We start from the raw sequence: 25,772 nt of genomic DNA, 5'->3' as shown, positions 1-25,772 counted from the left end.
TAGCCTGCTGGAGCTCCCCTGTTGGTGTGGAGGAACCCCTGAGTGCTGCTCGCGTTGCCTCCCGACTGTCAGTTTCTGCCTGCTTCGTGTGGCTGATATGGGGCTGGTCCTTAGGATTGTTTTTTTTATTTGTGAGAGCAGGGTGGAGAAATTTCGCTTCTGCATGCTGACAGCTAAGCTGTGTGTGTGTGTGTGTGTGTGTGTGTGTGTGTGTGTGTGGGGTGGGGGGGGGGCATGCGGCGGTGGGGGTCTAAGTGGACCAAACCTTTCCATGCTCTGCACATTTGCAATGTGAACATTTACTCAGCAATGTTCTGTGCATAAAGCTTTGTCAACTTTGTGTTCAAAACATCTAACTAGATCGCCAAGCTCAGAGAGTAGGAAGTAACCATGTAACCATTTGTTTCGTTCTACACACTTTTTTCTTCAAGAAACTTAAGACGTCTGAGTGGGTTTGGTCTAAATGGCTGTGTAGTGTATGTGAGTGCTTGTATGTCCCCTTGAGCTTCGCATCCGCTTGCCTCCTCTTCCCAACGCGGGACTGTCTCAGGCGTGAGGGGACTGTCTCAAGCGTATTCGCAGCAGACCCAGGCTCCAGAGGGCAGCGCTCGTCCTCATCCCTGACCTCTCCGAGGGCTGGAATGGACTGGAGCCTACGGTAGGGCGATATTAGAGGGGTGAGCAGACACTGCTTGTAGATAACAAGTAGCTGCTGTGCCTGGGACCCCCCTCACCACCACTCCCGGCCAGGATCGATGGTCCCAGGCGGCTCCGGTTCCGGTCCTCACCTGATTCATTTCCCATCAGCTCCTGGGAGTGCTGGGCCTCCTCTTCTCTCTTCCCAACTGATTTCCCTTAATGCCTCACTGTCTAACCACAACCCCCCCCCCCCCCCCCCATTCTAAGCCTTTCTTTCCTGCCCAAACCCCCCCCACCCCCGTCCCTTAGCAGCGGAGGAAAGGCAACGTGATCGTTCTGCCCGCTCCGTGTTATGACTGTTTGGATTTATGTGTTGTGAATTATGGCTGCAGTAACCTGGTTGCCAGGAAAGCCCCCCCCCCCCGCCCCCCCGCCTGAGTGTGGAGTGAAGCCCTGCGCAGAAATGCAGCATTGGCTTTTATGGCTGCAGCGGGACTTTCCGCTGCTCTTTGCCCTCTCTGGCGGGGACGTCGATCTCCCTCCACTTAGGTGCATTAGGTGGCATCCAGCCAACTCCTGCTGGGAATCAGGTACTGTCCTTGTCCCGGGTTACGGCCCCTGTGCTATTAGAGCTCATTCCTACATAAAATGTGCCTGTTTTCTTCTGGAAGCTGCGCCATCCCTAATTGCTCAGCTGCTGGCCAAGATGGAGCTCAGCCAGGCCGTATGTTTTCTTCCTGCGCCCACTGCTGCTCTAGTGCCCGTGCGTTCGGCCTTGCTCCACGTGCCGCTCACGGGCGTTACCGTCCGCGACACCTCATGTGGAGTTCACAACTATGTCTGATGAGCTGACTTTAACTCATAAGCACCTACCTTATCTGCGACGTGCAGTCACTCTCGGATCTTGGCCCATATTTAACCACCGCGAGGCGTCCCGAAATAGTGACCGCGGGCTGGCTGCACAGAACACACGGTGGACAGTCCATCTCCATGGGGGAGGGTGTGGTGTACGAGCGGCTGAGCGGACTCTTCCATGCGGCCCTGCCGCACTCTTCTACAGCTGCCAATAGGGGTTGCTGCAAATGCTCTGTAGTCTGGCCCTTGGTATGCCAGAGCCGCTGGGCTAACTGGTCCATGGAAAATAGTTTGCCTTATGAAGTGCTCTTGAATGTGTTTAAATATTTCTTCCAGCAGTATGTTAAAGGTCTGTTTAAAAAATATGCTAATATAATCTAACATGATTAAACTCTGGCCTAATTTAAACATAATGACATTTACACTGTGTCATTCTCTCAAGAGTAGGTTTTTTTTTTTTTGGTTTTTTTTTTGCGTGTGTGTAAAAGTAGAGACAGATGTTGCTAACCCAGAAACAGCATTTATTCTTGAGAAAGACAGCGGGGCTGACATTTATTTTCATCTCGAATCCTTCAGCATAATTTTTGCGTTACACCCACATCAAAATAGCCAACCACACTTGTCACGCTGAAATTGACTTGTTCAAAGAACGCGAAACTATCCATATTTTGTGTCGGATTGAATGTTGGGTTTTTGCTTGGGTTTTCCCCGGCTGTCTAAGCTACACTTATGTAGTGTACTCACTAAATAGCCTGGGCGTGTGACATTATTACTGATTTAGCTTTGAGCAAGAGTTCTACCCTTTTGTACTCTACTGTTTCATGGAAAGGAATTGGATGGGGAGCTATGAAGGGGTTTTCTTGGTGATTGGAGAAGCTTTCGGGCCGTATCTCCTTGTTGAGAGTTCATGTTGGGTCATGTGCTGTTCTCTGCATGGGTATGAATTATTTACTTGGAACATCATAGCTCACTAGATCATCTCTCGGCATCTCCCTCAGGAGACTAGCCAAGAGCTGAATCTTTACGTTCAGTTTTGAACAACAGAACAGAGTGTATTTTCTGTTCTTCCTCCCCCCTCCCTCCCCCTCTCTCCCCCCCTCTCTTTCTCTTACCAACCAGTTGCAGGACAATCCCAACAAATACCACCAACTGGACTGCCTCTGAATAGCCTGTAGAGCTTACGTGCATGTGTGTTTGTGTATGGTAGAGAATGAGCTGAGGTGTGGGTTTTGGTTGGGTCACACTCACAGAATAGCTTGAAGGGAATCTTTGACCTGAGAAAAGATCTGACAATGTTGAGCTAACCTTCTGGGGTGTGTGTGTGTGTGTGTGTCAGGATCAGAGTGAAGAGTGGTATGACTTGTATACCAGGATTACACGATGATAAAGCTAGGGGTGTGTGTGTGTGTGTGTGTGTGTGTGTGTGTAAGAGTGTTGAACCAGATCTGGTTCTGATAATAGGCCTGAATAACTTCAGGCTAAGCTGATGTTCTGATATCTGCTGATACCATCAAGAGTCTGTTTCCACACACCTATGTTGCTCATTCAGAACAGATTCGTATATTTCATTGTTGAAATTAGTCAAGTTAATGGCCGGATTCAGCTTGACAGATTACCAAGGAAACAGAAGACACGGACTGTGCCTGTGACATCACAGGATAATTAGGCCTCTGAGCATGCCATGTCTGCACCAGCGCTGATTTGCATTTTAATATGTTGTTAGCACAGGTGAAGGTTTATCTCTTCTTGATTAGATTCCAGTGATGTAATTACAAAGCCGAGTTTTACTTCTCAGAAAGGGCACTGTGCATAAACATCAATATGATTACCAGTAATTGTTTCAAAACAAATAAGCAGTGCAGTAATCAGTCATCTTGCTGCCTCCGAATTGTTTTGGTGTGCAGCCTCAACGGAGGCACATCTCCTTCAGCTCATTTTAACATCTCAGTTTAAATTGGCTTTCCACTCGTCAGAGTAAAGAATATTTTAGAGCCGAGTGGTGAAGGCTCAGAGGTAATCAGTGCTTTTAATGATCTTATTTGTGTGTGAGTGGCTCTGCAGACATTTCCTTAAGAGGCATTGAGAAGGCTAAGACGCTGCCTTTCAAAAGCTCTCCCCTGACAGCCAAATCCGTCCATTTAGAAAAGAGGAATTATTATCGACTTCTTTTATTCTCTTTCTCTCTCTCCCTCCTTAAACAAGAGAAGATAACAGATTCAACCTTGGAAGAGCAGCGTGGGCAAAGCTAAGGGAGCAGAATAAGTAATGACATGGTCGTCTGGCTGGGACGTGCCTCACCGTGAAATGGGCTATTGATTTTAAAACAGATAAATTGTGTTCTCTTTGTGTGAAGAAATTACTGAGCAATTTAATTAGGACCTGAACAACAATATTTATCCCCCCCCCACCATCTTACCTCCTTCTCCGCCCTCCCTGTCTCGCTCTCATCAGCTCACCTGTCTAGTGTTTAAACAGGCTCGTGTGTGAGAGTGTGAGAGAGTGTGTGTGTGTGTGTGTGTGTGTGTGTGTGTGTGTGTGTGTGTGTGTGTGTGTGTGTGAGAGAGTGTGTGTGTGTGTGTGAATTGATCAGACTCTTAATTCCTGCAGGTTTGGCTGTCTCAGATCACCAGATGACTGTGTTGAAGCAAGGATTGAGGGCCCCCTTTTAATTCTGTGTCATCCTTCGTTGTTTGAGCTGGTCCCACTGCTGCTATTTACTGTTTGTCTAAATGTAGCCTTGAGTGTCAGTCAGATGGAACACTCTGATGCTCTCCTCTCAAGTGCTTCCATCACGTCTGCACTTGACGTGGAGCGAGGAGGTGGAGTTCATGGAGCTACTTACCCACATTCAGTGCAGACTTTTTTTAATGTGTTTTTAACATTAAAGGTGGTTCTGTTTATTTGGGGGGAAAAAAAAAAGTTGTGGTTGAGGAGTCAACATTTCTGCTAGTTACTTTTTATTTTTCATTTTTGTGGTATAATAAAATGTAGCATGGCAGATCTTTTTGAGGTTTGTGTGTTTGTGTCTGTGTCATGGTGTGTTGTCTGAGTATATACGAAAAATTCATTAGAACCCCTTTTCCATTCGTAACATATATTAAGATATGTTGCATGGTGTAGATGGCAAACTACTTTGCTCGTGTGTGGTCGCAAAATGTATACACTCCTTTTCTAAAGAAGTGAGGTTTTGCAATAAGCTGTATCCCTGGTGGACATCAACTAATGTCCTTATGTCGTGACTTGTATTATGAAGCATCCTGTGGGAACAGTGTGTGTGAGATGGAGGCATCATTTGTGTCTGAGCATGCTTCACGGTGGGTAATGATGTCCTCTAGTATTCTGGCCAGTGGATGTGCAGGGACAGCTGTGGAGGAGAGTGGGATTTGCATGTGTGTTCTCTCCTCTAAATGATTAAATGGTTAAAAAGGCTCCTGATTGTAGCGGAGCCACGTGGTCCCCTGGGCGATGGGGAGGGGTCCCGCGGCAGCTGCTGCTTTGGGGTGGGACTCCTTAAGCCCTTGGAGAAGGGGGCCCCTCACCGGCTGTGCTCTTGGGTGCTGAAAAACAGTTATTCAAACCCAAATCCTCTGTGTGTGTGTGTGTGTGTGTGTGTGTGTGTGTGTGTGTGTGTGTTTTGTGCCTGTGTGAGTGCGTACGTGCATGTGCGTGTCTGATTCCACTCCGTTGGGGTCCCCTTGTGTGAAATAAACACACTGGCTCCCCAGATTCTCCCAGTGTCGATGACTGGGAGCAGGTGTCCCAGTGAGCATTATTAAGCTGCTCTCCAACTCTCCTCCATTAGCATGGTGAATTTGGCCCCATGGGTAAGAGGTTCTCACATTTGGGCCGCAGACGCACAGCCTGTCAGTGCCCAATGCAGACATAAAGAGGCGGCCATGTGCAGCCTGTGCCTGTCACAGGCACCGCATTCCTTACCAGGTCCGGCTTAATCTCGTTGGCCCATGCCTTTAAATAACTTGATTTCGAGGGAGAGCAGCTTATCGCTCGGTGCTTCTGGAGTCTCTCCTCTCACCCACAGCTTCTTTCTCGCTCTCCTCCTGCTGCAGCACGCCTGCTCTGCTTGCTCCTGTTTGCTAGAACATGTTTGCTGTCTTTGGGCTTAAGCTGGTGTTGGTAGACACAGGACCCCCCCCCCCCCCCTCCCCCAAGAGTGCATGAATCTAACATCAGAGTACAGAGTAATCACACATTATATGGGATGAGGATTCTACACATTTGGGTAATTAGGGGAGTATAATGTATGTTAATATACTGAGACTTTTTTCCACTTAATTTCTTGTGAAGAGAAACTTGTCTTCTCCCCCCCCCCCCCATGTTTAAACCTAGTTTTAAGGGTTCATGTTAAGAGGCAAATGGTGATGAAACTATTTAGCCTAATTTGAAAGCCTGGAGAAAAGGAAATGGAGGGAGGGATGGAGAGAGGGAGGGAGGGACGTGAGAGCGTGAGACAGGCAGACAAGGATGGGGGAGAAGTAGAAGGAGAGGGAGAGAGAGGGAGAGACAGAGAGTGAGAGCGTGAGAGAGGTGGACAAGGATGAGAGAGAGAGAGAGAGAGGGATGAGGGAGGGAGAGAGAGAGCATGAGAGAGGCAGACAAGGATGAAGGAAAGAGGGGGAGAGAGCATGAGAGAGGCAGACAAGGATGAGGGAGGGAGAGAGACAGAGAGAGAGACAGACGTGAGAGCATGAGACAGGCAGACAAGGATGAAGGAGAGGGAGGGAGACAGGCAGACAAGGATGGGGGAGGAGTAGAGGGAGAGGGGCGGAGAGAGAAAGAGAGGCAGACAAGGATGAAGGAGGGAGGGAGGGAAGGAGGGAGAGACAGACGTGAGAGCGTGAGACAGGCAGACGGATGAGGGAGGAGTAGAAGGAGGGAGGGAGGGAGAGAGACAGATGTGAGCGTGAGACAGACAGACAAGGATGAGGGAGGGAGGGAGAAGGGGAGAGAGAGAGAGACGTGAGAGCGTGAGACAGGCAGACAAGGATGGGGGAGCAGTGAGGGGGGGAGAGAGAGAGGGGGGGCGGAAGGGGAGAGGGGGGGGGGACGGAGGGGGAGAGACAGGCAGACAAGGATGGGGAGGAGGGAGAGGGAGGGAGGCCTGGAAAGTTCCAGCAGCGTTGTGATTATTACTGAGAAGAGGCCACCCTCCTGCGGAAAGTGCTTTTGTGCAGGGCTGGTGCGAAGGCTGGCACTTGCACCAGGAAAAGGGAATACTGATGGAGAGACATTAGCTGGCCCTGCAGTTTGGGGGTTTATTTTTAGAGACTGGCATTTAAAGCTGGGACACTCGGTTCTGCCTGCCTGTTAATGACTCATGCGGGCAGAGAGCGCCTTGGTCCGGGTGTCGGCAGCAGCAGGTCTGCCCGCTGCTCAGCGCGCTCCCACAGACCTAGCTCCGGCTACCCCTGCTCCCTCTCTGCCTCTGATTTATGAGCTGTGCTTTTGATCTCTCTGCGCTAAACTTGGCTTTTGCCAGTGTTTGTTTTTGGTTTTTTTTCCTCCAAGGGCCACGCTGTTTTGGCACCCTTTGCAGTGCCTGTCGCAGCCGTGATGCAGCTTTTAGCTGCTGCAGTCGCAACAGCAAAAAAAAAACAAAAAACAAAAAAACAACTTTATCATAAAACACAAAAAATTGCCTTGCATTTATTTGCTCTGTAATATACATTTCCAATGTTAAATCCTATGTTGGTTTAGCAACGAGGCTGTGCAATTCACTTGTTTATTGAAAGGCTAATGATGACGTTCACATGCTGCCCACCTTGTTTCTATTAAAAGGGTGGCCTTGGTCAGTGAATGGCTGCTTTGTGGATTGGTCTGAGGAGATGCTTGTAAATTGTACATTTCCTCTCTGTTCCCATGTTTATGTGGAGTTTACATGACAGCTACATTAATAATGTCCTGTGCTCTTGCCACCTGGTATGTGCATTTCCAAATAAATGAACCCATCTATTTCACTTCATAACTCAGACATGTCTGGCAGTCTGCAAAGTTTATCCACATTTCTCTTGGCCACCCAACAGGGGGTTAAAACCGTTCTGCTATTAATCCAAGTGTGTCTGTGTGGGTGTGTGGGTGCATAGGTACAACACACACCAGCTCACCGTTGGTTCCACTACTGTGATATTTCATGGATTTATCTTTTCTTGACGGCAAATCAAATCATTTGCCATTGACTCAGATGGGAAAACAAGACAGCTCCTCTTGAGGTCAGGGTTGTATGTCAATAGCTCAAACAGATGCCACATAAATTTTTAGAAGCAAACGTGGAAGTGTAAAGACATGCTCTCGGTCCCTGCACTCTTCACTCCAGACAGGCTTCTGAGCCAAGCTGGACCAGATCAGTGGACCTCTCACTCTCGCTCCTTGTTTGACAGCTGCCAGTTTACCTGACGTTTCACACGTGGGAATCTCTAGCGCTCTCTCTCTCTCACACACACTCACACACACACACAAGCAATGTGCTCTCCGGATAAACACTCTCTTCAAGTGTTTTGCTTTTAAATTAGGTGTTTAACCTGTACTTCTTGTCTGTGCCTTCCTGAGCTTCTAAATGGAGCTCACTGATTTCAATAACCTCGTCATCTGAGATTTTAAACATCTTAATTTGTTTGTTCACCGAGTCTTTTTTTTGGAAGCCCTCATTTTTAGACCTTCTCTCACTGTACCCTGTTTTTTAGATATTATTCACATATTAACATAAACTTATGGTCTGTATGACGAGATGCTTAGCATGGGCCCAGTTTTCAAGCTGCACACAGAATCGCAGTGATGGTAGTGATTACATTGTCTTCCACTTGGTAGAATGCCGGGCTGCTGCTTTAGTCTGCAGTTAGCAACTCTGTAGTAGACTGTTTCACTCTGCAGCGTTCATTTAAAAAGTACTGTGCAGCTCATCATAAAACAGTCAAGAGCGACTCTATGAATCATTGGATGCTGAGGGCTTGCAAAGCCAAACACGGTCTGTGTTACTGCTTGACTGGTTGGTTTAGAGTCTGTCTTCCCTCCATCTCTGACTCCCACGTCGGTTTATGAGATGAATGATGATTGCGGCGGGGTGTCTGTTGATGGTTTGCGCAGAACGTCTGCTGGCGTAGCAGCCGCGTGAGAAAAGCCGTCGCTTTAGTCAGGAGTGGATCAGCGTATTTTAGATCTAATTAACTCTGTCGGGCTTCAAACCATCATCTGGAAGAATACAGAAGACCTGACCTGGTTTGATTTAGTGCCACGATGTGTTCTTCTTGTCCTCTTTGCTCTTAGTTTCTCTCCCCCACTCTTCCTCCGTCTGTCTCTCTCCTGCTCTTTCTCTCTCTAGCTTTCTATCCTCCGGTCATCCAGTGTTATGTTTCTAACAACTATATGTGTGCAAACAGAGCATCAGCACCATCCGAAACAACAGAGGCCTTCATCATAGCCTGAAAAAGGTTGTGTTCTGCCATTTTGAAATGACACGCTTTTCTCATCTTGCTTTAATATGTCTAACTACAAGCACATGCGAGAAACATGCGCTCCGCTTTTATCTGTCTTGACATTTAAGTGCATTCTTTTCAACCCTTGTAGCATTTGTGGTGAAGCATTTCAAAGGGAGTTGGCTGACATTCCTTACTGTGCCCTCTTTTTTCAGAAGTGAACATTTGGTGCTCTTTCAGATGGTAACTCGCTCCTTGCACTCATTTAGAGTGAAACACTTTGCTGCTCGCCCTGTGCACATGCTGCCCTGCTGTGGAATTGTACGAGATGCTCGCCCGGTGGAACTGCTCCTCTCCCGTGCAGAGGCATGTATGGGGTGAACGATCATCGCAATTTAGTCTCAGACCGTGCTGGTCAGTCGTTCTGTTTGACATGGGGTGCCTGGTGAATTGCGGCTCTCCAGTGGCTGAGGGTTGGAGATCTGTAGTGCAGCGTGACAGATACAGCAGCCGTGTCTGAAGTTTAACCCCCCCCCCCCACCTTAAGTTTGCAAGCGGTATGCTGCCTAGTCCCTCTCCGCCCGCCTCGCTGCTGCCAAGTTTGACGCTTGCCGATGTGGGGCTTTCTTTAGTAATCGATTAGTGTTGTGTTCAGCTGGAGTGTAGTAAGGCTGTGGCACGCCAGTGTGGAAGGAGAGCCGGCTTCGGCAGGCTCTACCCCTGCACGGGCTGTGCCTTTCCATGCACACTTAGTGTTTGTTTGCTTGAATTGCTTGTCTAGTCACATCCACTGCCTCCATTCATGCTACTGTACAGTTCATAAAAGCCACATGAGTATTGAGCATTGGTTTCTTACTTCCCGCTGTGTGCTGCACTGCGTTTCCTCCACCCCTCCCCCGAGCTGCTATGTAAACACGTATACTTTCTGCCTTTAGAATTAGTAGGGTGTGCATGTGTGATGTTGTAATTTTAGGTGTGAGTGTACTTTGAGGGGTTTTGTGTGTGTGTGTGTGTGTGTGTGTGTGTGTGTGTGTGTGTGTGTGTGTGTGTGTGTGTGTGTAATCCAACATGAGATGGAAATGGAATGTGGAATTTCTTAAGTGTTCACACTTCTGATCAGTGTGAACACTTAATAAGAATATAAAAACTAAGAGAGGTTTGTATGCAAGTATGTCTGTGCGGTTGTGGTTCGACTTAGCTTAGTTCAGTCCCATGCTTTGTGGTTAAACTGGTGTTTTTTTTTTTTTTTCTTTCTGAGGAAGTGTGTGCTGTTCCCACACTTTGAAGAGTCCTGAGCCTTCTCATCAGACAGGGGGCGCTCTCTGCTTCCTCACCACTCTTACCCCATCAGTACAGAGGGGATGTCCTTTAATTGCCCTTACCTCATATTGAGACTGCTGTTAGTTCAGGGCAAGTCATAGTGAGGGACACCTATTTACCATTATGTTCAGAAACGAGAGCACATTTTTTAATTTATATTTTTAATCTTCTCTGACCTTCGATGGTTAATGTTTTTTCCTTTGTACGTGCCCACACACTCTCACAATCACTCACACACACCACATCGCCTTCACTGAGTCACATGCGGATGAGGCACGTGACTGTGTGCCCAGAAGGTGTCACTCCTCAGTTTACAGAAGCTTCAAAGACTTGAACGTGCTGTGTTTGAAGCACTGCACCTGAGGAAGCACTGCGTTTGTCGCCGGCCAGCATCTCGGAGAATCTCCGCGCGCTGGCTGCCTCCCACCTCTGCCTTCTGTTGCCAAGTGTGTGACGTTCATGTCGCCAAAGGAAGCACTTAGCTGTATAGTTATGTGTGATCTCTCGTCGCTAAAGCAGAGCCCCTGCAGATCTCTTCCTGCCACCCCCAGGTCCCCACATCCCAGCTGGGAAGTGTTGCTTGAAGGCCCTTTCCTCACTGACAACACTGTATCTGGAGGAGTGAGGGATTTGGGGTTGGGGGGGCTTGGAGGACTAAGTGCCCCTGCTCTGGCCGGAAGAGTTGTGGGCCAGAGGCGGCCTGTTTGCAGCTCAGACGCCTCTTGGCGCTAATGGAACCTGATCCGCTTCCCATGAATCACCGTGCGGTCTGCACAGCCTGGTCCGCGTGGCATCGTGTGCTGCGTTCCGTCAAGGTTCCTGCTCATGGTTTGCATAACATTCTCTGACTTTGATGTTTCAGGACGTAATGTGGTTGATGCGTCTGCACGCATGTGCTTCATCTGAGCACAGCAGCGGTGTGGATGAGGGTTTAGTGCTGCATTTGGCGGGCAGATCTGTAAGGGATGTGCCACTCGAACGCGAGTATGTTAGACACGCAGCGGGCCGTAAGGTCACCTCACCTCAGTGATTTGCTTATTTGCATGCTGCAGTCTGAACACATATTAAGTCATGTTTTGTTTTTTACCCTCTGTAATGATGCCCATTTAGTGAGCTGTTTGTGCATGTGTGTTTGTGCGTGTGTGTGTCTGTGTGTGCTAACGTGTGTTTGTGCATATGTGCATGAAATGTGCAGAAGTTCAGCACACATGCACATTTTTAGATGGCTTGCTGCCCTCCGGCACAAGGCTACAAGTCCTCTATTTCCTGTTTACAGTGTATGAGGTTTCCTGTTCTCGGTGTATCTCCACTGGTTAACATTGTGGTTTTACAGAGACACTCTGGACAGGGCCTGTGCAAACATGAAGCGTTCATCTTTGTTTCAACATTTTACAATTAATCCCCATTTATTTTGTTTGTGGTTTGCACCATGGGTAAATTTCAGCAAATAATTTTTGTCCTCTTCCTCTTTTCGTGCTTTAGGTTCGAAGAGATCGTGAAGAAGTTCGCAGTGGAGTACCGCGCTGGTGGTGCCACCCAGAACTCGATGAAAGTCGCCCAGGTTTGTCTTCCAGCGCACACGGTTCCAGCACAAGCAACATACTCGCATCTGCATGAATTATCGCTAAGCTTTGATCTATGCAGACCGCAGTTCCTCAAATAAAGCAGAATTGAAGTTACAGGCCCCCAAGTCACGCTTGTCTAAGTGTGTCATGCTTGTCTAACTGTGGAAAACTGCAGAGGCGAGCTGCAGCAATATATAGATCATCTTATTGGGACAATATGTTTGGTTAGTTATTACTGATGTAATACAGTCAGGGCTGACAGCCTTTTCCCTTAGAATATAAGCTTTATAAGCCCTTTATTGTGAAGCTGTGTCTGGAGATGCTGCTGTGGAGGGTTCTAGTGTATGACCAATTGATTTTATTTAGGTGTAAATATAGCATTAAGCTGACTGGCAGCTTTTAAAGTGCAGCACATTATGGCCATGGCATTAACTGCGGCAACGGAAGGGCGTGGGTGCGCGTGCTCCCTCCTCGCATGCCTTGCGCGTTTGCCTGTCTCCAGGCAGAAGCTTTATAAGGGTAATAACTGAAACAGTTCCACAGCCCTATCGCTGTGGAAATGAATCCACGTTGCCCATCAGCACAAAAGAGCAAGACGAAGCCCACACGCGCAGCCATCTGGGCGGTGGCCTCTCCCTCCTTCGGCACGAGAGACCGACATGTGGTGTTTCCTCACAGTCCAGCTCTTCCAGGTGACTAGGGAGCGCGGAGATCTGAATGCTCCGGGAGCTCTTCTGTAGTCGAGGCACTCCAGTGCTTCCATTAAAGGGGCGAATGTTGGGCCCGTGAGTTCAGTTCCCCTGCAGAGTTTGCGATGTTCGCTTGGAGCCAAACCTGTGGATGAATTACATCACAAAGCCAGTCACATAATATGTACATATTATCCTGAAAAATGAAGGCAAGCCAAAATGAGCCAAGGCCAGGGGTCAGCGCCGGACCGTCTGCCAGGGAATGCAACTGCAATTTCGTTACGTAATTGCTTGAATCCTTACTGTTGTTGAGCACATCCATTCTGACCCAGATATGCCCTCGAAGGACAGACAGAAGTGATTATTCATTTCGGTTCCTCTTGCACTGGATGATTTCAAATGTTCATTTTCCTAAGTGGATTGTGCATAAATGCCTTTGCGATTATGCCTGTCCTGTCTGACATGGTTCCTCACCTGTCGCCCGACGCACACAACGCCGCGTCTGAAAGGCGTCTGTTTGAAGCGGGTTTTCTGTGTCGGTGGCCCGCTCCCACGCATGGGATGTTGAGCCTCTGCTTAATCGGACAGCCGAGCCCGACTCTTCAAAGCCAAGCCGCCGCACGTGCCAGCCAGAAAGGCAGCATGACACGGAACCGGGCCCTTGAGATTACCAACCCGGCAGCGCCCGGAACACCAGGAGCACCTTCGCCCGTGTAGCGGTGGCGTGGAAAAAGCGAGAGCTTTCAAGCGCAATGACATGGGCTGCCTTCTGAGCCCACATCAAAGCAGGCGGGTGGAGATGAGGTGCTCTGGTAGGAGGGCGGTCTCGCCCCCGGCACCGTCAGCCAAGGCGTGGGAGGGAGAGAGAGCTCCGCTCCTGATACCTGTCCAAGAGAGGTGGCTGGAACGCTTGCACAAGCCCCCTAACCCCCCCCCCCCCCATCATCACTAAGGCAGAGTTATCGCCTTCTGTATCATCTTCCCTCCTGCCTGTAATCTGCTCTCTTTCTGGCTGGTTGCGAAATCCACCACTGCCCCCTTTTCTTCTCCAACTCTTTTAGAACTCCTCTTCTGTTTGCTCTTTTGTGTTACGGTGTTGTAGCTTCATGTCCTCGCTAAAGAACTCGAAAGAAGCGCTCACAGGAAGCCTGCTCTTCCCCAAAGACCAGCTGTTAAATCATTTCCTCCTGTACCAAAGCTCACTCTCCACCACCCTCGCCTTAAAAAAAAAAAAAAAAAAAAAAAAAAGCCACGGGTGTCATTTGAATTCTATTAATGGCTGAGCTCTAAGCCTCTCCGGATGGCTCTTTGATGTGTCTGAATGGGGGAGTGCGCGGGAGACGTGCGGTCTGTTCCTGTGCGTACCCTGTGTCCCTGAGGGCCAGTGCAGATGAAGGCTCTCACCTGCTAGGGGAAGCCATCTCTCATTCTCTTTAAGGGGCATGACGAACGTGGCCGCTGCTCCTCTGGAGCCCTGCACATCAAAGCCGTGGCCAGGGATGTGCTTGGTCCTCTCTGCCGTGTGCACAGGTTCACGGGGGCTGCCTCCTGAGTTTGGGCCATCCCTGCTTGGGCAAAGCATGTTGGGTACAGTGAAGGATGATGAGGCAGGTTGGAGTTATGAGAGAGAGAATGATCTATTCAAACCAGAAGAATGTGATGCAATGGAAAGTATATTGCAGCAAGCCATGGCTTCTGGTGGTCCTTGACTTGAGGCAGTGTGGTGGTCCTTGACTTGAGGCAGTGTGCTGGTTTGTTCTGAGGTAGTGAGAAGAATGCTTAAGGTTGCTTCCTCTGCCTGCATTTCCTGAAGCCATGTGGACGGTCATGTGATTAGCAGGCTAGCAGGGAGCCGTCTTCACACCATAACAGATTTGTGTTCTGAGAGTTTGCGAAGCATACACACTATAGGCTAAAGAGAACCATTTGCTATAAATCTGTATTTTGATTCCGATTTACTTGGTATCCCCAGGGGGGCTGCCAAACAACCTACAGAGGGTGAACAGAGATCTGCGTTATTGTACAGTGCCTGTAGGAGTAGCGAGAACCCGTGAAACAAATGAAATTGCATTTGAATGCAATCCAGTTATAGTACCCAGCAGAGGGCATTTGTAGTAGCCCTAGTCAGATAGAATTACTCTGGCGTCATGTGGAAGCTTCAAATGGTGAATGTTGCGGCAACGCCAGTGGCACCATATGAGCCCTTGTTGTAACACTACTTAATGCTGTTTGAACACGATGGTGTTTTTAGAGTGTTTCAGTTTAAACTTTTCAAAACAGATAACAGCAATTTATGCTCATGAGACTCAGCGTTTGGAACAGCTCCGTCTGAATGCAGGGGTTGGAGTGCGTGTAGCTTGCGTAATTAAAACATTCTGGCATCATTTAGACTAGCAACTTGTTGAGAAAAACATCTGACTCTCGCCACATGGCATGTGCCAGATGAATTCAGCCTGTCACTTGCATTAATTATGCAGAGTCCCCGCAATGTTCCTGAGGTCAACGCGGAGATTTTTAGCACCTCGCCAGGCACGCAGAAGGAAGTTTGCACAGATTGCCTACAGGGATATCTTTGTTTCTGCAGGCTTTTACTTTTCAACCAGTTCTCTCCCTCTCTCTCTCTCTCTCTCTCTCTCTCTCTCTCCCTCCCTCTCTCTGTCTCTCTCTCTCTCTGTCTCTCTCTGTCTCTCTCTCTCACCCTCTCTCTCTCTCACCCTCTCTCTCTCTCTCTCTCACCCTCTCCCTCTCTCTCTCTCTCTCTCTCTCTCTCTCTCTCTCTCTCTCTCTCTCTCTCTCTCTCTCTCTCTCCCTTTTTTCTTCCATGCAGCCATCACTGGCCCATGTCTCCTTTCCAGATTCTTTTCAGGAGTGGTGATGGAGCCCAGCCTTGGTCTCGAACACCAGTGCGTTATTAGAAACACATGTGTACTGTGTAGTTGGAACTCCTCTACGCAGAAAATCACCTCGCTGTCTTCGGCACACAAAGGCCTTTCCCGGTTCATTTTTTTTGCAAGGAAACTTAAATTGGGGAAAAGTTGGTGCCTGTAACCAGACATCAAACTAGAAGACCAAAACATTCCATGACCTCATATTTGACTCAGCTTGGTATTTTTGCTTTCTTTTGAATAAGGTCTAATGTTCAACCGACCTCTCTTGATAGATAGTTTATATCTTTTTCCCCCACTCTCACTGCAGATCCGTTTCTAGTCAAAGGTGAGAGAAATAGCGAATGTTGCAGACGTGTATTAGACAGACCCTGGGCACAAAAGGATATTTCAGTGGAAAACTAGGGAAATTGTGGAACCTCTGAAGACTGTTTGGCTCTGAGATCCTATAAACAAGAGGCAGAGCAGGGATCCCTAAACTCTTGGCGCGGAATGGCAACAACATCTGTGTCCTATATTCACTACTGCACACGGGGAAAGTGAGAGATTGTCTGGAAACCTTGCTGTCTGATTGTATTTCAGACAACACCGTCGGAAGATTTAGGTGTGCGGGAGGGTGTGAGTGTGTGCATGTGAAACTCCTCCCTGTTGTTCTGTCTGTGGATGGGTTTCTTCGGCGTGCAGCTTTAATGAAGGCCTCTTTGCCTCCGGTGCGGGGTGCGGGCTGATTAATGACTGGGACGCTGCTGCAGGTAGTTGGGAGGAGGTGATGGGCCTTGTGAGGCTCGAGTCCAGCTTCGTCGTTAAGCACGTTCCTCCACTCCTCGGACACAAGGTTAATTGAACGTTAACATTAAAAGCCACTGCTGGTTTTCAGACGGCTCACTTGCCAAGGACTGTTTATTTCCATCCTGAGGAGGGGAAGGGTCACAGACAATTAAACTCCTTAAAAGTGAGGGGCTGCGGCCACGGCCGAGGCCGGGTCTGCACCTCTGCGTTCCAGGAGAGCAGTGGAGCAGCAGCTATTTCCGTCTGCTCAGGGAAGGGCTGCAGGCTTCATGAGCACAGGCCACTTACAGGTTACACCCACATCTCTTGTGCGAGTTTTCAAAAAAAACAAAAAAACCTGACATCACACCTTTTCCTTTTTCCTCTCTCTCTCTCTCTCTCTCTGTCTCTGTTTTTCTCTTTCCTTTTTTCTCTCTGTTGCTCATTTGTTCCCCACCCTGCCATATCCTCATTTACTACAGTAGTCAGAGGAGAATAACTTTTTTTTTTTTTTCTCCCCCCCTCCCACTGTGTTGAGGTGGACAGATCCGTCTGCAGCCAGAACACACATCCGCCATCAGAGCTAATATTTCCCGACTGGTGTTGGTGCATGTGTGAGTGGACACAGTGCAGTTCCCTCCAGCTCTAATCTGGAGTGGGATCAGTTCAGAGGCATCACAGCAGGGACCCTCATTCTCTCTGAGCGCTCTCGTTCAGCAGAGAACCCTTCTTTTATCTCCTGACCTCTTCATCTCACATGCCTGCTGGTTTACCCGCCACTATACACAGTCAGGAGTGTTTTAGGGGATCTTCGAGTTTATTCGAGTTTTGTCTGGTTATTAAATGATGTTAATAACATGTCTTATGTTATTAAAACATAGTCGCACATTCATGCACACGACAATATTCCATCACGCGATCAGCTTGATTAAATGTGATGCACGGTAAAGGCCAGCGGCCGAGCTATTTAGTGCGAATGCGCTAATGCAGTATGTGTAAAATTGAGCAATGAGGCGATTGTGCAGGGCTGCACTGTAGATTTGAAGGTCTTGATTAATTGATGAGGATGGTCCTCGGCCTGCCCTTGAAATTACACCGTGGTCGCTGTTAGTGCAGATAGCCATATAGGCCCTCTGCTCCTGTGTGTGTGACATTCATGCTACACAATATGGCACAGCATTGTTCCAAAGGCCACAGGGATGATTCAGGCCTGAAGCTGCTGTGGAAAGGTCAGAGTCAGTGACATGGTGCGCGTGCACGCGCGAGCGCACACTTATAGAGACGGCTGTTCGGATGTGACAAATGGTGATGAACACAGAACTCTTGGATCCTTCCAGCACTTAGTGTTACGTGACATAGCGAAGGTGACGCATCCCCCGCATTATGAATAATGATTAACTGCAGGCAAGCATAGAGAAGGGCTTGCTGGGGGGAGATATAAATAGACTCTGTCTTTTGTTCGCTCTCACTCGCTATCGCGCTAAAGAAGGGGCTGATTGTGGAGGAGGAGGCAATGAGGCGTGAAGAATATGGCAGAAAGGGACCTCTTTCCTCCCCGCTAGTAACAGACCCACAATGAGAAACTTGTCGCCGATCATTTGCACACACACAAGCATATTCAGAGATACAATATGGTTGACCTTTTTACATGCGTTCGGGCACGGCTTGCCTCCGCGGCGCAGGAGGAGAGGGCGAGCGGTAGGGTGGTGTGGTTAGCAGCAGAAGGGGAAAAAGAAGGGGGGAGCCCATGCAGTATAGTCAGCTCATGGTTTATTGCCAGTGGTTCAGAGATTTATAGGCATCTCCTAAATAGATTATAGATGATACCCGTGGACCTGCAAGCAGCTTGTAGTTAATTGCGTGGGGCATTTGAAAAATAATGCAGGAATGTATGAGGTGCCTGGTGGCACGATAGCCTTATGTCTTCTCAATGAGGCAGATGTGCTGCATTTATTTATTTATTTATTTATTTATTGTTCCATTAAAGATGCATTTTTAGAGCTTAAAAGGAGCTTGTATTCTTTTAATCATCAGTTGATCTAGGAAATTAGATAAGCTTTTATTTTAATTGGAGCCCAAACCAAGTCTTGTTTTTCTCAATATAAGCAACTCCAGAGTCAATCAATGGGTTTAGTTACTGGTAATGTGGTCGTAATTCTCACTACTCCCTGAGTCAAATTGACTGCGTCTTAATTAAAGAATGTCTTTATTTAGGATCCGGGCTGTGTACTGCAGTGTGTGGCTTTGCACCCTGATCCAGCCAAATAAAGATGAAGGGACATCAGCCTTGTGTCACCCTCCTACACAAAAAACCCAGTGTCATGAGTAAACCAGTGATATCACACTAGCTACAGACACAGGCTATGGGCTGTGTGGATTTCCATATCACGCCGTTTACTCCCAGAGGAGCACCCATAGCCACTGGGGAGATGAGTAGAGTGGATAGTCACTCATAAGTATGCATTGAGATGCTTGTTGATTAACATTAGTGGTTGCGAGGGGGGGGGGGGGGGGGGAGCTTGATTTGTCATTTTCCTCCCAATGATTTGAATTTAGATTGAATGAGACATATTGGCACGAAATGTGTGTTTCAAGTCCCAAGGGTGGAATATGTAGCACTCATTCTCTCGCTCCACACACACACTTTCTATTTCCCTCTCTCTCTCTCTCTCTCTCTCTCTCTCTTGCTCGCTCCCTCCCCCCCCACCACACACACACACACACACACACACACACACACACACACACACACACACACACACACACACACACACACACACACCCCTTTTAGCTTACTTTTGTTTTTAATAGTTAGTCACTTGCTTGCTAGGGCCTTGACCTACATTTCCTTGGGATTCTGAAAGGACGTGGCTGAAGGCTGGTCCAGCTCGATCCTGCCACTCCTTCTATAATGCTCTATTCTACAGGATGAGGAGCTTTGTAGTTGCCCTCTCAGTATTCATGACACGCCACCTCGCTAAGCACCCAGGGCCCCAGTGGGTCTCAGAACTGGAGCACTAACAAAGCTGTTCACTTGGCATGAGGACGGGCTCCTGATATAGCACAGACAGTCCTTCCTCAGTGTCCCTCGCTCGGCAAATCCTATTATCAACGTCGGATTTTTCCTCTTCCTCGCTCAGGACGTGGTCCAGGAAATGAGTCATTTCCCTCCTGTTTAAGCTATCTGTAGCACCTCGAACACTTTTCGAATGTCATCCATTGCAACAGCAGCACTTTTTCCCTCCATTAACATCTCTGTGTTTGTGGAAAAATGTACTCCGCGCACCTACTGGGTCAGTGACCGCGTCGTCACACTCTACCTGTCACGTCGAGTGCCGTTTGAGAGCGTGGAAAGCCCAGCTTCTCGTGCGGCCCCAGCTGGAGAGCTGAAGCAGTAGGGCGGTGCCCGCTGGGCCAGCCTGTAAGGCTCCACGGCCCCTCAGGTCCCAGAGTTCTGCAGGCCGGTTCGGCTGCGCTGCCTGGAGCGCATGTCTGAGAGAGGCTCTTTATCCAGCACTGAGGAAGAGTGTCCACCAGCAAGTTGACTGATGTGGACAGATGACAGAGCGGAAGTTATGCTGGCCCGCGGCCCTCAGGCCAGTCCCATGCAGCGTCCAGACCTGCTCGTGGGCGAGTAGAACTGAGGCGTGTTCTGGACATGTGTTTGCACTTCTGCAGAAGATGTTCCTGAGCAGCCCAAGAGATGTTAACAATTCTAAATGGCAACTGGGGACATGATGTTGAATTATTATCCTCTCAGATCTTAATTCAATGAGCCATAATGTTCCATTGTCTACTGTTAGCTGTACACAATTTTGTAACTAAGATTTTTTTGGTCTTATTATATGATTATTCCACATCAGTTGTTCCCTGAATTAACTCTGAAATGTTAGAGTTCCTGTGCACATCTACATCCCAGATTAACTGATGTCTGCTTTGCAGTGATTAAATTTGAAGAGCTTTTTAAAATTGAGTTCATGAAACTTCAGCACCTACTGACAGCCCATTCTCAGAAGCAGGAGAAATGGGTTATATAAATTTTGGATGATGAACATATCCCACTATCTAGTAGTTCCAGTGCTGGTCTTTTAGTCTTCCTTTTGACTTCCCAAAGTGACAGTGTGGGGGGGAGTGTATGGAGGCGAGTGTGAATCTAAGTGTTGAGTGCCTGTGAAAAATGAATGGGAGGAAATGACAGGAGCCTGGTGACACACAGCAGGTGACAGACAAGATACTAACAGGCTGCTCCTTCCCATCTCGCGCATACAGCAGCTCCCTGCAGTGCGGCAGGCTGCCGGGGGGGGGAGCGTGTCAGGCCTCGGGATGCTGGAGCCGTCCTGGGCTTGGGCTCTCCAGCACAGCCTCCCAAACTGAGGCTCAGCCTCGACACTGATGCACCAGATGGGTGCTTCTTGTTGTTGCTGACACAATTAGTCGAGGCGTTCATTTCCTGGGCCTTGTTGTTGTTGTTGTTGTAGTATGGTGGCATAAGTGCAGTTATGAGAAAATTTGTGATCCATTTAGTTATGTGTTTTTGCATGAATGCCACTTAAAATGACAAATATATATACAATTCACTTCACAAATTACGCACACAGTGTTTATGCATTGCTATATCATTATTAAATAAATGGTTTAAAAAATCATGGTTATTAATGGAACAAGTCTTTATCATTAGGGCGTAGATAAAGACAAAATCCTTTTCGGAGCCATTCACAGAAATGCATCTTGTTGCATTGTCTGATTGGCTGTAACCGAATATTTTTTTAAAAAACATTTTTTATTAACCCAAATTCGTGAGGGGTTGTCTGGGTAAAAGTTACTGACCCCTTTTTCTAGAAGGGATGGTAGTTTCGTCAGACCAATCTTCCTCTTCGCCCTTTAAAGCCATTTAAAGCCTGTCATTTCCATAAAGGAACAGAAGAGTTAATCCTGCTGGAGTGGTCAGATCATCCGTCTGACCCCATAAGAAAAAGCCTTGGCTTTAATTGGCAAATTAATATCCTCCCAGTCCTCCATCAAAGTTGCAGTTCATGCGGGGCAGGGGGGACCATTGTCTGATTCACTCAGCAGGACATCACTGTGCAGAGATACATGAGGGGAGTTGAAGGCCACACTGGCGGGGTCGATACTCTGTACTAATCAAGTGGCATTTTAGTTTTTTCGTTGCAGTTGTGATTGTAATGGAGCATGCTTGGATTGGTCATTCGAAGTGGTGAAGCTGAAGGGAGTGTGAGGTTGAAGGGGAATGCAAGAGTGGCTTGGTGAACATTTTAAAGAGTCTTCTGCTTTCAGAAGATGACAGGAGTGTTGGCCTTTCTACTGAGGACACAAAAGGAATTTTGGCTGCCCACAAATGCTTGGTTCCTGTAGCAAAATGAGCAGAAGACAGGCCAAAGCTGGCAAGAGGCACTTGGTTTCCTGGTTATTGAAAGGACCACCAGGGATGCGTTTTTCAGTCTGGTTTTAATCTCTGAGATATTCTCTGTAAAAGAGCTGGCTCGAGGGGGAAATTCATTGCCGCATTGCTACAGATGACTTTCTGCTTGTCATTAAATGTGCTTAAACGAATCTCATCTCTAGACATTTTTTAAGGGTTTCATTATTCTGTTGTCCTTCGATCTATGTTGAATTTAAGTTGAGAGTGACCTGTTTTTTTTGTGTGTGTGTGTAATTGTGTCTGCACACTCTGCTTAAAATCAACTATAAATACTGGCCCACTTTAATAAAATTCATTTTTCTTGGTTAGGAATCATTAGATATCTCACTCAAGACTGTTGAAGGTGGCAACAAGGACAGCAAAATTGTACCATCCATCATTCTGTGGAAAAATGACCCAAATGCTTCTGGAATCTCTCACATTGTGGCCAGATCCCTGAAGGGAAGCTTCTCAGGGCAGTATTTGAAAGGCAGGGGTGTTTTGCAGCTTGGTGTTTAATGGGTGCATGTTCTTTGACACCGTTATAGCTCAAATGAGTGGCTGATGTCAGCACCCCTGTCAGCGGACTCCTGTCCACTGTCACATGCCTCTGTCCGCTTGTACCGTGCAATTTACGACACCCGCTTTCTGGAAACATCTGTGGTGTTTAGTCCTATATCAAACTATAAGACATATCAAACCCATTGCCTGAAAAGCTATTGAATTGCTTTCACTAGTAGATGGTTGTCTTAGCTAATTATATGCTGTCCCAACCACCAATATTTCCTTTGTAATGCTGGTCTATCCCAGGTACTAGATATCATTGCCAACTGGGTTATCACTCGTGAGCTAACATCTAGTCACTTGCATTTACACACCCCTGAAGCACTTGGTTTAAAGTGTTTTAGTAGGTATTTATTTTGGGTAATGTGGTAACTGAAAAACTGTACAACTTCTTCTTAGCTCCATCGTAAACAGAAAAATATATAATCTAGGCATGCTGCTGGGCTTTCTAAAGCCCCATTCACAATAGCATGTGAATCTTTCTGTTGCATCATGTTGCAGTGATGCTCTGTTGATGTTCATATGAAAAAAGAACTCTGTTAGGTCTTGTCAGTTTTTCAAAGCAGATTTCATAGGGGCTACCAAGGATTTCTGATTATAGCTGTCTTACTGGATCAAAGCCATCAAACATTTTTAAGCGTTTTAGATTTTAAATTGTTTTGATCACATCTAGTGCCACTTTAAAGCAACACTACAACTCACTGCTCCAGTGACCCAGTTGAACACTGCCTTACTAGTGTTAGTAAGCTAGCTCTGCTCCAGACATACAGGCATGTACAGGTGAAGAATGCCGAGCGATATTAGCCCAGTATATTGCCATACATATTCCCAACATTCCAACATCTGAAGCCCCCCCCCTCCCCCTTTTCGAGTGCAGACAGCGGTAAAGAAGCCAGCTGCCAGAGAGTGCCTGCTCCTCCTGAGCATAAGCTGTCAAGTTAATTGCAAGTTTTACAGGAATGTTGCCGCTGCCTGCCATTAACTTGTGAAGTGATCCGTGCTGCCATTGTTTTGATTGGTATCATCCCAGGCAATTAAGGCTAAATTCCCCCTGCCAATTAGATATTTAATATCCCACTGTTAACGTTTAATAATCACTCTGCTTTTCTCTCTGGTCTGTTTTATGATGTAGACTTGCTGTTATATTCACGCCTGGTTGGTTTGCACCAATAAACAGGGTTGAAGTTATATTTTACCTGTTATTATCTTACTGACGTATATTTCAGTGATGTTGGTCTGCTGGGTGATGAAACGCTCATGGAGTAGCCGTGCTCTGAGAGCTGTGTGTGTGTGTCTGTGTTTTTCTTCTTTGCAGTCATCACTGCTTGTTATTAATGCAGGCATGCGTACGATTAATGAACTCATTAGCCAGGTCAGGATTCAGCTGACCTTTCCCTGCTCTGATCTATGTAAATACACCAAATTGCCAGTGAAGTAATGTTCGTATTACTCTAGCTTCACAATTTATTTTTCAAAGGATGCAATACATGACAGTCGTTTCCTATTCACTATTGGTTTGGTCTAAATTGCTTTATGGGAGCCTTTTGTTAAACTAATTGCGGCGGTTTAACGAAACTCCACGCTCCCCCTCAGCCGTTGTGTTCTGGTGTAGCCTCCCAGTGGGAGCCTAGGCCGCCGCAGTACGGGTCAGAATACCCAGGGTATCTGTGTGCACAGAAGGAGTTGTCTTACATGCCGCTTCTAGGCTTCCCATAGAGGCGCCCTGCGCACTCAAAGCTAATTAAGGAGAAAGCGGTGTGCCTTGCAGCACTCTCCATAATTCATAAAAATCAGCCCACCACCACTCCTGATGTACCTGGCTCCCTCTGTTTGTCTAAGTGACAGTAGAAGGGGGGGGTAAGAAATTAGACACACATTAGCATAGCGTAGCTGGTGGAGGATTCCGGGGGCGTGCGCACGTGCACGTGTGCCCGCGCGCGTGAGAGGCCTCCCCAGGGCCGGCCGTGGCGTGCCGGAGGCGACTGCGCTTTGATGGGCAAGCCTGGCAGCGGAATGCAGCTGCGCTGACATCAGTGGAGGGCCGTCTCCAGAGGCCTCCAGCAGCTCTGCTGAGGAAGCAGGTCACCTCGTGACAAGCTGAGAGAGCAACTATATTTGTCTTGGAGAGGGGTGGCAACGCAAACCCGGAACAGGTGTTACTGTGTTGTCTTCTTGTTTTGATGTATTGCCTGTACCGTTTAGAACTACTTCTGTACACGCTCTGACTCCCACTAGAAATCATATTTATTTGTTTGTAAGACTCTGTGGTTTTATTGTACACTTATTTTAAGTGATTGTGTCCTTTCGTGCTGGTTCGGCATATGTTAGCAAAACGTGAGGCACAGCTTGGCTCCAGAGTCCCTGTGCTCGTTGCTTTTGCTTAGTCTTCCTGTGTTGAGCTCCAAAAATCACCAGGAGCTTCATCTCTGCTTCACGTTGGCATTTAAAAACTAAACCGTCCCTAGTCAGCCAAGCCCATGAGGGTTATTTGCAGCCATAATTTGTTTGTTGAAATACCTTAAACCCATAATGTTTCACCAGCATGGTACATCAAGATCACATTCATTTTATATCTGCCTCCTTCACTCTAAATCTGCCAATAAGGCAGTGTGGGGGAGTACACAGGCTCGTAAGACCAACTATGCATACTAGTTAACAACTGAGTAAGAGTATTTAGTTTAACATCTTTTATTTCATAAAAGTGGCTTTTCACTGCCTGTTTCAGAGTCAACCAGACCCTCCCCAAACCCTGGTGTATTTTCTACATAAAGAGCAGTCAAACAGTCATTTGGAAGTCTTTGGGAGTGCTTTGGAGATTTGCCATCACTGTGTCAGTGTATATTATTTTGGGGTGGGTGTAACTTCCTTATGCCAGTCACTGGTGCTGGTGTTAGCAGGTCTGGAATCCTGTGGCGGCCAGCTGTTTGTTATTCTTCTGTGCTGCTCTTTAAGAAACTGCAGGAGGTAGAGATGAGGGGGCTCTAATCATTAGCACATTAGCCTAACACAAATACTCTGGGGGGGGGGGGGGGGGGGGTGCGCGCTGGTGGCAGGGATTGTGCGGGTGGGGTTGAGGGTGGTGCGGGGTTGAATCATCTGAGAATTGTTTACTGCATTTCTTAAGCAGCATTAATAAATGGCATCCCTTGTTGATGGCTGAAATTACTGTTGCAGCGTGCGTCTGTAGAGCAGCACTTTGGTGAACTGCAGCCTGGGATTTAGAGAGTGGTGTGCGAACGTTGCCCTGGGGCTGCTGCCTGCAAGAAAACCTCACTGCTGATAAACAGGGCACGTCATGCTCTTGACTAAAGGAGGGAAAGTGACAGGCTTTAGCTCTGTAATTAATCTCAGCTTTGATCCATGGGACCAGTACAAGAGTGCTGTTCCAGGCAAAGGCAGAGCCCAGGGAGGAAATCTGAAATCATTTTAATTGTGGAGGCCAGTTCTCCCAGCAGGGGGTTTCAAGATGCTGGTAATTTTCTTTGTTTGTTTTTGAAACGTAATCCCCTATTGAATCAGCATGATTGTTAATTGCTGGTCAGAATTCTGCCTGACTGTAGGGGTCCTTTGGATGAATATTTCATCACTGTTTTTTTTTTTTTCTCTCTCATTTCATATTACAGCATTTGGCATATCTGAAT

At 47.5% G+C, this 25,772-nt stretch overlaps 1 protein-coding gene across 3 annotated transcripts in view; it reads left to right on the top strand.

Moving 5' to 3' along the window:
• adka (adenosine kinase a) overlaps positions 1 to 25,772 on the top strand; it is a 105,138-nt gene that overhangs the window by 10,571 nt on the left and 68,795 nt on the right. For all 3 annotated transcript variants that reach the window (XM_081725006.1, XM_027017632.3, XM_027017634.3), the window contains exon 4: positions 11,724 to 11,802. In XM_081725006.1, coding sequence (XP_081581132.1) covers positions 11,724 to 11,802 — 79 coding nt within the window. The remainder of the gene's footprint in view (positions 1 to 11,723; positions 11,803 to 25,772) is intronic.

This window comes from Electrophorus electricus, chromosome 12 (assembly GCF_041902795.1).
Source record: "Electrophorus electricus isolate QZ-2024a chromosome 12, ASM4190279v1, whole genome shotgun sequence".
Classification (NCBI taxonomy): domain Eukaryota; kingdom Metazoa; phylum Chordata; class Actinopteri; order Gymnotiformes; family Gymnotidae; genus Electrophorus; species Electrophorus electricus.
The sequence above is the reverse complement of the archived record's forward strand: the minus strand, read 5'-3'. Positions and strand labels throughout refer to the sequence as shown.